Source organism: Etheostoma cragini, chromosome 17 (assembly GCF_013103735.1).
Source record: "Etheostoma cragini isolate CJK2018 chromosome 17, CSU_Ecrag_1.0, whole genome shotgun sequence".
Lineage (NCBI taxonomy): Eukaryota > Metazoa > Chordata > Actinopteri > Perciformes > Percidae > Etheostoma > Etheostoma cragini.
In genome coordinates, this window is record NC_048423.1 from 10,396,030 (window position 1) to 10,408,236 (window position 12,207).

A 12,207-nucleotide genomic window follows, 5' to 3' on the forward strand; every position below is an offset into this window, starting at 1 on the left:
GTTTGAGATTTATATGTTGAAAAACAAGAATGTTATTAAAAGTTTCAATTATTACAACGGCCCCTAACTATGTTTATAGTGACAAAACACAGAGTTGGACAGACATTCAGTTATTTGCTCAGATTTTTGGTAATTTTGAGATAACCCAGCCTGTGAAATGTCTGCCTTAATAAGCTCCCAAACATCCCCTGAACCTGGGGAAACCTATTGAAGGTAAAATTTGTGTATGATTTACATATAGGCTATAATATATTTTTATAGTAGCCTAATCAACGTTACAGAAATGTACACATTTCAGCAGGGTCTGTACATTAAATTAATAATACTCATAGTAATCAACTTATTTCATATTGCATCTTTCTTCTCAAGTGCTTCACAAAAAAAACAGCAGATAAAAACAAAACAACACAGGGATCATACACAAACAAGGGGAAAAGTGTGTTACAAAAAAAGCAATAATAATAATAATGTAATGTTTTTTTAACTAGAGTAAAGCTGCGTGTGTCCTGTATGACTACTTATTCTTTATATGTGGTTATGATGTAATAATAGTCACAACAAGGAAGTGAACGTTTCGTTTTACCTATACCTTCACATCACTGATCCTACCATATTAAGAAGAAAGCTACATACCACTACACACCTGTACTGTGTGTTCGTGTGTGTGTGTGTGTGTGTGTGTGTGTGTGTGTGTGTGTGTGTGTGTGTGTGTGTGTGTGTGTGTGGTTAAGGATATTTGCCACAAGATGGAGCTCTTTTAACAGTATTTTTCACACCATGCTGGCCTGCAGGCTGGGACCTGTTGGAAAGGCCTGAGAGAGCCATGGAGCGGAGCTGGTTTTTAGGTGCTGATTTGATTTTGATTGTTTAACTGATTTGATTGATTGGTCTTTTTTAATGGTGCTTATTCACCAATGATCCAGTGTTGCTGTTGTTGGACACGTGAAGAAATATTCTTTTCAAACGGAGTTAATGACAGTTTGAGTTTAATTGAACTATCTGTGAAACATGGTTGACTCAATGTTAGCCGTCAGGGTTATTGTAATAATTAACATAGGTCACACTCCAAATATCAGTCATTCAGGTGCAACTGCTCACCTCTCACTCTGAATAAACAAAACACCCCCCCTCACAAACACCCACGTGGTCTAAGTAATACATGTCACCATATGGCTCAGAGATAGTCATTTAAAATTGATTTTTTTTATTAATTGATGTGGTAGAACATGTAAGCTAACTTTTTGGTGAAGCTGAGCTGGGTTAAAGAGCTAGAATGGGCAGATGAACCATTTGTCTCATCCAGTGGCCAGTAATGAATATTCATCTAAATCAGGCGCTGATTGGCCAGCGTCCTCGGTGACGTACTGCCGTCCTCATTACATACTCAAAGAGCCTCTCTGTGCCCCGCTGCAATAAAGGCAGATAGCGGACCATGGGGAGCAAGGGAAAACTTTATATACTGACATCTTAGCGCAATGACTTTTGAGTAACATCTAACTGGGACGAGGCTCCCGGCGTGAGGAGGACAGGGCCCTTAACGGGAAGAAGAAAGGAGCACTCGCCATCTGCCGGGGAACTGGAAGGAAAACAAGACGGCAGAAGAGTTAAGACCAGTCCAAGATTCAGCGGTGGAAAATCCAGTTTAGCCATTTGAATTGAAAGATGAGCTTGTTGTCTGCCATAGACACGAGTGCCTCCGTGTACCAGCCTGCACAGCTTCTGAACTGGGTCTATCTCTCCTTACAAGACCCCCACCAGACCAGCGCTTTTGACGCATTCAGACCCGAACCCAACTCTTCTCACCCGGATCACAGTTTCAGCAAGACTCCCGCAGCAGCGGATTTGAGCTCTTCCCTGAACTCAAACTATCTCAACAACTTTTTTCAGCTGCAACGGAATGAGGTGAAAGAGTGCATGCATAGCTACAGCCTATCCGGAGTAGTTTAGTTCAGATTGTTAGACTGTGGTTGAGTTAGAGTACTGGCCCATAGTAAGAAACCTATTGAAATGTTGCACGTCTTGTTCATGGGCTATTTTGGCAGGAGAACCGCTGTCATAGGCTATTTATAATATGACGATAACTTCAAATAGTCTTTAAAATCCAAATTTTAAAAGTATTTTGAAAAATGTTGAACAACACTCGTTATAAACAATATTATAAACAAAATATCAGAACATTTATTAAGCCAAGTTTGTATACTTTATATAACACAATTAGTCGATATATGCTATAGTCTATTGTAAATTAAATATCACTAAAACAAGGAAATACTGTATTTATATAATTACATAAGAGGTAATCAGGACACTAATGGTCAGTAGTGTCATAGACAGTGTTACTACTTCCTATTCTGTATACATCAGTTGTATCCTAATTGCAGAAATAATACAGGATTGTTTGAAAAATGTAATTTGGGTAAGCTTCTTAAATCTTAAATGAGCAAGTACGATCTTACTAGATATTATGCAATAGTTCAATATAAATCAACAACGTTTCTTAGTAAAATTCCCTTGCCCTATAACGTCATTAAACAATGTGTGATAAAAACGTCTGTTTTCAGCATGCTGATGAGTTATGGTTTCATTTAAAGGAGAAACTGTTGAGACAAAATGTGTTTTGATGATACATGTCTTAGATCAGAAAGGTAAAAAGGGGGACAGATGAAAATAGATTCCCCTGCACGCCTCTGTCTGGAGAGAGCGGGCCACTGCAGCCTCCTGCTGAGGTCTGCTGGATCTGACTTCTTCAAATAGACTGGTTAGGCAAACAAAATCAATCATTGTGTACATATAGTCTATTTTTGTAGCTCAGCGTAATTTTAGGAACACACATGCTAATAAATAATGTGTGCAGGGTCCAAACCTGATACTGCAGGCCATACTATACAAAAAAAGAGCCCATACAGCATAAACAGAAAAAGAATACATATTTACAGCAAGCTTCCCAGAGTGTTGATTACACTTAAGTTGAGTTTCTTAGATCTATGTTAACATGACACTGTGTGTTGTAAACTTTAGGAAACAGAAGTAGTGGATGGATGGTGTATTCACCATCTAGAACCAGTGTCCATTATTATGGTGGTAACCATAGAGGCCCTTTGAAGTCATTTAACATGAAACAGTCCTCTGAAAATTGGGTGTGCACAATATACATTACACGCAGTTGTGTAATGCCATTCAATCTGCGCAAGTATAAAGGGTTTCAAAATGAGGGAACACAAAAAGTCTGGAAACAGTTTAAGGGGTGGGGGGTATTTTGCAACTTACTATACCGAGTAAGCCAAGTTAAATAAACCGCTGCAGAGATTTGATGATGAGATGAGTAATGCAAAACGTGGTTGTTTTCACAGTGAAGCATTACACAAAAGTCAACTTAAAGTGAAACAGTGATAACTAATGCATGGGTTGTTGATTGGCACAAGTCTGGTATTCTTATCACAATCTTAAACACTTCATATAAATGTTTGCCACCTTTTCTTCCATTGTGTAACCCAGTTCTAGTCTAGAATTTGAACATGTATAGCCATTCTGGACTTATCTAACCCTATAGTAATTTATATTACTATATATTTAATATATTAACCCATGATACCAGTTGTGTTCTCGTTGTGTGCCCAACACATACATACACATCCATCGCCACACACTTAAACACACAACATCCTGCTGACTCACTCACTCACTCACCCACTCACTCACTCACTCACACTCTCACTCACTCACATACACAGACAGACACACAAAATAAACAAACTATCTCCCCACCATTAGCAGATGTGTGTGAAATCAGTTTCCTTGGGGTTGTCAGTAGAAGGTTTCAGGCCAAACTGAATAATGCGAGGAACGTAAACTGAGCAAAGTATACTGATTTAAACTTGTTTTTAATCATTTTACAACTAAGACCTGATTTTATTGATTACACAAACATGCACATGTCCTCAAGGGGAAGTAATTTATGCAACACAGTAATACAGTACACAGAGCAAATAAAAATGGCAGATGGAAAACCTGTTTGATTTACAACGACTACATGGAGTAAATGAACACAAGTCTTAAAGCTGGAGCTGGTTAGCAAGACAATCTCACAGCCCGCAGATAAAGATTTGGCTTTCAGCCCTGGCCAGGTTGCCAAGTCAAAGGTTTCTGTGCTGTGCAACACTGAACATCAGTAGTAAAATCATTTCCCAGACACAAATCTGTGCCCCAAAAACGAGACATGACCATCAGTGGAAGAGGAAAGGTTTATCTGTGGATTCCATGCACTCACTGATGTTTCACTTGTGGGTGGTGTCTCAAATATTTGCCATTGTTGCAGATAAACTATCAAATGTCAAGGCAGATGACAAGTTAGACCGTTTGTTTAGCAACTGAAAATACAAATGTCTGTGCTAAAATCAACATAATTTTACCCAGAGGTCAATTCCTGTCCGTTGTTTCTGGATCGTATTTGAACTCAGGAAAACACGAATCAGAAGGGAAATAAGGAATTGCAAGCAATGCTTTCCCTGTTATTAATATTCAGAGGGCATCTTCTATGAATTCACCGGGCCCTGTGGCATGCAAAATTGGGATCTGTGGCTCCGAGCAGACTGCAAACGCTGACCATGGCTAGTTTACCACTAACAGTGCATTGATGACATTGCTGATGTTCCACAGGCTGGCAAGGGAACATGCCTCCCATCTTGTTTACAATGAGTCATCCTCTGTAAAGTCCTGTCTTTCTCTGTGGACATGCTCAGTATTTTTCCAGATCATGAGCACAGCTAGGCCTCCTGCCAGATGTTCTGCATTTAATGGGAGAAATTATGTTGGAGCTTTTATTTTAATCTTCATTTTTTGGCACTGCAGAACTTAGGACAGAGAGCGCTCAAAGGAAATTGGTGATTCATCTTAGCATTTTGAACACTCCAAAACCAGAAATGCAAAATTTTATCTTGATACTATCTTGCATGTGGTAATGTTTTCCAGCATGCTGTACAGGTCAACAAGTCACACGTTATGAAGCTAAAAGTTGGTGACTGTATTTGAATTGAGTGTGAAGGCATCCCAAGATTGTTGTTTATTTTATGTGCAATATGTTATGCATGACAAACCTTTTCTGATATTATTCTCATTTTGTAGGCCTTAAACAACAACGTGTATAAGAACGTGTCACCCTATGGCTCCCTTAACAACATCGTGGATGGACTCAACACCCTGACGGACCACTTCTCAGACCTTTCCCTTTCTTCAGAGCCAAGAAAACCAAACAAAAGACCCCCACCCAACTACTTATGCCACCTGTGCTTCAACAAGGGCCATTACATCAAGGACTGCCCTCAGGTGAGGCTTGAACACATATTTTAGTGGTTTTTTGATAGGATTCATCCAAGCCAATGATGGCACTCAAAGCTGTGCTTGCTCCAGCCAATGCCTGTCTCTCTGTCGCTCTCTCATGCTCTCTATCTTCCTCTTTGGCTCTGGTCTGACCTACTTGCTAAACAGGCTGGCCTCTGTCTTCTGTAGTCATGTTTGTGACTGTGTGTTTATGTGTGCTTGTGTGCATCTTAACTGCCACAGGACTATACTACTAGAAAACTAAACTTGTTAGGCTACTTTAAGGGTCAAAGGGGAAACTGTCTGTTTTTGCCTTGGATTGCTAGTTAGCCACGTTAGCATGTTTTCAAAAATAAAAAAAATCATCAACAAAAAAAAAAACATGTCTTTATTGATATGTAGCTAAATATTTTGTATTTAGGATGCCATCTCCTGAAATCTAAACTCATCAGGGAAAACAACGGAAGAATGTTTTGGTTTTAAGCAGTCCCTGCTAATTTACTTTAAATGATGTCTGGGCGGAAATGTCTATTTTAAGAATAAGGCCCTAGTTGGGAGCCTGACTTGATGCTACTGATTGATACAGGTGTGTAAACATCTACAAGTAAATGTGAAAAAAAACTTGTCCTTATAAGTTATAGATATTGTGTACATGCAGTGTAACTACTCAGCATAAGTGAGTTGATATTTTATGGAGTTTGCAGGAGTTGTTGAGAAAGGAATGGACTATGAAATTGCTGTGGTGGATCTGTCATTTTTGTGTTGTATAACGTCTTGTAAAAGGCAAACTCCATAACTGGCACTGCAGCCTGGAAGTGGTCTGATTTCATAAGAGGAACACAATGTCACATTTTCCTCGGAAGTTGTTTTTTTGTTGGACTTGAGTTGCCTTCTTTCTCTCACTCTTTTTTTTGCCTCTCCTCTATTTCTTTTCTCCCTTTCCTTTGGGTGATGTGCACTATCCTAAGCCCAACCCTGAGTTTCTTTAGCATAGAATGGTAATGAGGAGCAGATGTGAGATTAAAATGCTTTGACTTGCTGTATGACATATGATGACTGGTCTCGGGAGGTCTGTAAATGACCTGTGTACGGATGAAATATCTCCTGGACAGCTCCAAGTTGCAATATGAGGAAATTAGATCATCCATTGACAAGTCCAACAGGAATTTTGGGTCGTTGTATATCATGCCAAATGTAACTTTGTTTTCCTTTATGAAATGCTGTAGTTGTTGATGTGAGCATTGATCAGATGATACTGAAATTCAACATTGGAGGAGATGTGCATTTCATAATAATAATGATATTAATAGTAGTCTAGTGTATTAATGACCTTTTCTGAAACCACAGGCTGTGTACAGTTAAACTGGTTATCTTGTTATCTTGACTGTACCATTCTAAAAGGAAAAGGTCAAAATGTTACTTTATGAAACAGAATATCCTGTTCACACTAGAGGCTGTGAAATCAATCATACCATTTAGATGTTAGAATTCAGGGGTGAATCTCGAAATCACGCTGAGACGTCTTTTGGTTTATATTTCAGCTGTTAGTTAAACTGACAACAGTAACTCAAAAAGCAGCAAAGTCTCCGGCTTTCGCACCTACACTGTTCAACACCATTTTAGTTATTTAGGTCTCTCCTGGGCATTTTTCTCTCCATAAATTTACCTTCCATTTGTGCTACATCAGTTAGGCTATTGCCCAGTCGCATGTCATCATGTGCCTTATTCTTACCTAACCAGCTGGAGACCCAAATAGCAGATGGGACACACATTTTTGCGAGAGTGTTCAACTTACGTATTAGCCAAGACTTGTGTCATTTTCCAAACAATATTGTCTTGCCCTACATTACTCTGCTTTACAAGGTGCAGTAATCAATTGTGTGCCCATGGAGTTATGGTGCTTGCCTGCAATGGAATGCATTTGAGAATGAGTGTGTCCCTGCTAATAGTTTGCACTGTCCAGTGGTTCTTTGCCAATGAAAACCGAGGCTTCTGCTTCACAGAGTGCTGCTAAGTATGTCTTCCTGATCCAACATGGAGAATCACATTCTAATGACATGTACAGTCTTCCTCTTCTACTTTACTTCAAAATGTTTTATAGTGTTGTTTTGCAGCTTCTATTGTTGGGTTTATGGAAGGGGTACTTTCATAAGTTAAAATTCAAATAATAATAATAATGTCTACTTTATTAATACCGCAAGGGGACATTTTATCACTAATAATAATTATATCATATTATATATTATACGGCTGGGGATATTCTGCTTTTTGTCCACAAAAGCCCACAAAACGTATTTGATGAGGTTCAAATGTTTTAATTGTATAATTACTGTTGGCTGAGTTAGGTTATTTTATTATATACTTAGGCTTGTATTTTTTTTTTTTTGCAGCTGAAGGAGAGTCAGTGCTGGATCCATTACCTTAGTCCCTGCGGTTGAGGGTTTCCTGATCCCTTCCATTGCTTGGTTCTGAGAGAATAAGGGTCAGGCAATTAAATAGTTGAGGTTACCAAAGTGTTTTTGCATTACTTGCAATGTAAGACCTTTTATAGTTTCAACATGTTAATATTGGAAACACAAAGACGAGGCTTGTGGCCGCTGAGAGAATCATTTTTCAGGGAACTCTTGGTTGAGTGAAAGCCACAGGCCTGGCAGCAGCTGCCCAGCGCTCCCTGTCATTGGCAGAGAGGTGTTATGTAAACTTGCTTTTATTCTGAAAATGAGGTCGCTCCCCCAGTTATGAGCAGAATGCCCCTCACTGCCACGCTTTGGCCCCCTTCCAAGATGTCTTCCACTTGCACTCATGATTTGGTTCTGTTCAGTGGACTAATCCTCTCAACAGTTGGCCCCACCTCTGATTTGAGTGATCAAAATGATGCATTGAATGACATCTTCTTGCTATGTCTCCCTGTAGAAAGATTAACTCATGGAAAATGTCTTTGCCAGAATGCAGGTTTGTGGGTATGCGGGGGTGGCTGTTGCTGGTGTGTGTGTTTTATGTGTCTCTGAGAGTTACTATGCCCCATTCCTGGTCGCAATGCATTCCCCTGATTCAGTCCTTCAGACTTATAGTTTCCTGAGCCAGTTTTTTTTTACTATTCACAGGAATTTTAGATATTTCGAAACTGAGAGAATACTTATTCTTATAAAAGCTTAAAAGCCAAAAATAACTGACAGGACAGCCATCACTACTTCTTATTTCACCATTTTTCTGTTAGAAGTGTTTCTCTATAATATAAGATTTAAATTTCTGTTAGAAGTGTTTCTCTATAATATAAGATTTAAATTTCTGAATTTGCAATTATTAAGGTTAAAAGTTGTAATCTCAAAGATTTTCATGTCATGTCTGTTAGGTCTATCTAGCACAGAAGGATACACAACACAATGGTGATTAAACCTATAATAACCCACTGTGTATTGCAATACTGTTATATTGCAGCATTACGAACTGGGTGTCTGGCGTGACATTTCCCAGAAGGAATACTCTATTACAGTTTTTTCTCCATTGAATACACCATAAAAATGGAACAATGCACACAGTTTGGAAAACTTAAAGCATATTTATCAACAATAAAGCCGCCTACACATGATCAGAGGTAAAACCGTGAGATAGGTCAGAGAGCATTGTGCAGGCAGAGGCAAACTACAGTGCAGACATATGTTATTCCTTCTGACTCCTTTCATGAGTTGCGCCTTGAAAGGTCAGCGGCAGCGATTTCAAAGTTTATTTCAAAGTAATTTGGCAGAAAATGTTCTGGTAGGATCTTATTGTAAATTAGAAGCTAAGTAAGATTTTTTTTCTTTTATGCAAAAGTTTGACATATTATGAAATATGCTTATTGTATTTGCTTTCTTTACCTGAGTTAGAGCAGAAGATTTATTATTTCATTTTTTAAACTTTATTCTATGGATTAAGCAAACAAGATAAAAAGTGTTAGTTAGTGAGCTCTCCAGAACCGGGCCAGGCTAGCTGTTTCCCCTTGTTTTTACTCTTCGTGCTAAGATAAGATAACCACAGGCTGTACTGTATACTCTTAACGGACAGACATGCACTGTAAGTAGTATCAATCTCATTCAACACATCAGCAATAAAAGCTATTTTGCTTATTTCCCAAAATGTTGAACCTTTGCTATACAGTCCACTGTTGCAATGACCTTAAATGGGGCTGCTGCACATTTCTCATTGCTTAGATTGCAGAGACACATGTGGAAATACTGATCATGACGTTAAGATTTGTCTTTTTTGGCCCACTGTGAGAAAATGTAATTCATTATACATTAAGCCAATGACAACACTTGGAATGTTTAGAGCATGATCAGAGCATCACTAATGTGTTGATCACAAACACAGCTCATTGATCCACATACAGAGCCTTCTTCATCACACCAGGATAATGGGCCTTTTGTTCATAAAGTTATGGTGGGTATTGAATGTCTGAAGATATAGCATCAATTTCAATCTTTTTTTTTCTTCTTTTGGCATCTGCTCTACTTATTTCTGTAGTGATTTCTGACTGAGGACAATGTTAACAGTGAGTTGACACGGACCAAAATGTGTCCCATGTGAGACATAAACGCTGAAATGCCTGTATCTCATCTTGAATGCATCCAATGTGTTTCTGTGACCATATGCCAATAACCGTGATGGACCTCACACCTCATGTGTTGGTAATTTCAGCAGCAGTCTGTCTTTTGTGACAAATGGTCACCATAATCTCCAATAACAGTTGTCAACACAGAGACCTGACGCGAGCTGTGAAGTGAGGGCCTCTTCACACCAGAGGCAAATCTCACTTTGAGTAATGTGTGACTTGACAAAATGGGTGCTTTTCCTTTGGTCGTGGTGATAAACTTAATGACTCATCATTGCTGCAGCCTACTTTGTCTACAATAACAAACACCAGTGGTTGTTGTTTTAACTAAACATAGTTGGTTTTAAATCCTCCAGTGTTTGCCTACGAAGGAGCAGCTATCCCTTTCCCAATTTGGTTGGCAGTCATGTTGGGATAATTGTGCAATCACTTTGTTTTACTGATTCAATTTGTTGTTGTATAGTTGGGGATGGGGGTAGAGTGTGTGTGTGCGCAATACAAATAGCAAGTTTGTAATTTACCAGTGTTACATCTGCATAGCACTGTCTGTGTGCCCCACTCTTGGAAAACAAGTATTTTAGCCCTGCCTGGGCACACCCAATTCCCTGCAATTTCTAATATTAAAATCTTTATTTAATCAGTTTGAGGTCTGTAGATGAGTTTTCACCTTTTTTAGCATGCTCTCTACCTTTTTTCAATCAAATCTATTCTGATCCACTTTATCAACTTTCTGAGCAACAACTTCTGACTTTAAGGGCTGTAGAATATAAGAAACAGCCATTTTCTGGCGTCTTTAGGGCACAAATAGATTCAATTGAAACAAACCTTTGTAGAAAATGCTCTGCTTATAATTGGTGATAAACAAATGCTTGAAGGATATGCAACAACATTATATTTTTTCTCTTCAATGTAAAGTGTAAAGTTCAGGTAGTGGCATTCTTTGATTCATATAAAAGTCCCAGGTGGAGTGCTCCGTATTATAGTGTTGCCTGTTCAACAGTTGATCATAAACCTCTTTGTCGTCCTGTTTATTTCACTAAGGTCAATTTTTCCCAGCTGGCCCTGGTATTTAAGCCAAAATGCCTTTCTCTCCCTTTGCAGAAAAGTTGGTTCATAACCTGTAGCTTTCTGTGAAATTCAAATTTTCCAGTCAACAAAAAAAGTCCTGGCATAATCTAAAATCCAGTTTAATATTCCTGTGTGCAGCAACATTTGTCAGCTCTTGCTTCTTCAACATGCTGTTAAATTGTCCAAAATAGATCTCTAGCGCTGTTTGATAGTCAGTGCACTGTTGATTATTTAATAGTTCAACAGATTATGTGGGTTTAGCGTTGCTGGAGACGTTATGCTGTTCCCTGGAGGCTAATGTTCCTGGGAGGAGAAAGAACATTGACTCTACATCTGTCCTTTAGCTTTTCTAATCTCTATTTAACCAACCTCCTGCCTTCACTGAAAGATATCTTTATTAGGAATCATGTATTTACATTTTCCTCAGCCACAGCCAGGCGTTGTCTTTTTTCATGTCTTTGTTTCTCTCTCTCTCTCTCTCTCTCTCTCTCTTTCTCTCTTTATGCGTCCTGCAGTCTGTTACCCTGTCGATAAACAATCTTTCAATACCGCAGTCACACAATATCTGTCATGAGAGAATTTTTCACATTTTACCCCCATGATCTTTGTACCCTGGCGACAATTCTGACAAGGCTGCAGATATTTGTTGTGGCAGGCCGGGAGTTTGGATGTGTCACTGTCATGGCATGGAGCTCTGTCGGACACAGAGAGGGTATAGTTCAAAAGCCTGAGAAGGGCACAAGAGCCGAGAGCCGAGAGCCAGCGAGCCAGCGAAAGGGGAGAGGGAACTTCCCCTGAAAGGAAATCAAAGTTAAAAGAATGATAAAAGTGCAGTTTCCTGCCAGCTGGTTTGTGTTCTGTAAAGAAATCCCATTCTTCCTCTCAGTTTTTGCTGAGACAACAATTGCACCACTTCCTGTTTTGGTAACCGTGACACTATAACCCTATCTCTGAGATGAGGTGCACTGTTACATTTATTCATAGACAGGTACATTTACAGCTGCTCTCGGATTAAATGTTGAAATCATATATATGTGTATAATAACAATTTAGTGTTTGCTTATTTAGTTAAAAAGCAAAAAAATGTAGCTTCTTTAAGGTAAGCTGACACTAAATTCATCCATTGTCTCATCTCAAATGGATCGTGCACCTCCTGTCATCTTATTAGTTCTTCCTGCCACTCTCAGACTATAGGTGCATTGTGTAAATTATGCTAGTTTATTGTATCTTAA

At 38.9% G+C, this 12,207-nt stretch overlaps 1 protein-coding gene across 2 annotated transcripts in view; it reads left to right on the forward strand.

Annotated features, from left to right (window-relative positions):
• The first annotated feature begins 1,389 nt into the window (after positions 1 to 1,389).
• zcchc24 (zinc finger, CCHC domain containing 24) overlaps positions 1,390 to 12,207 on the forward strand; it is a 31,942-nt gene continuing 21,124 nt past the window's right edge. For both annotated transcript variants that reach the window (XM_034898978.1, XM_034898977.1), the window contains exons 1-2: positions 1,390 to 1,902; positions 5,122 to 5,322. In XM_034898978.1, the coding sequence (XP_034754869.1) occupies positions 1,663 to 1,902; positions 5,122 to 5,322 (441 nt within the window). In that variant the 5' untranslated portion in view covers positions 1,390 to 1,662. The remainder of the gene's footprint in view (positions 1,903 to 5,121; positions 5,323 to 12,207) is intronic.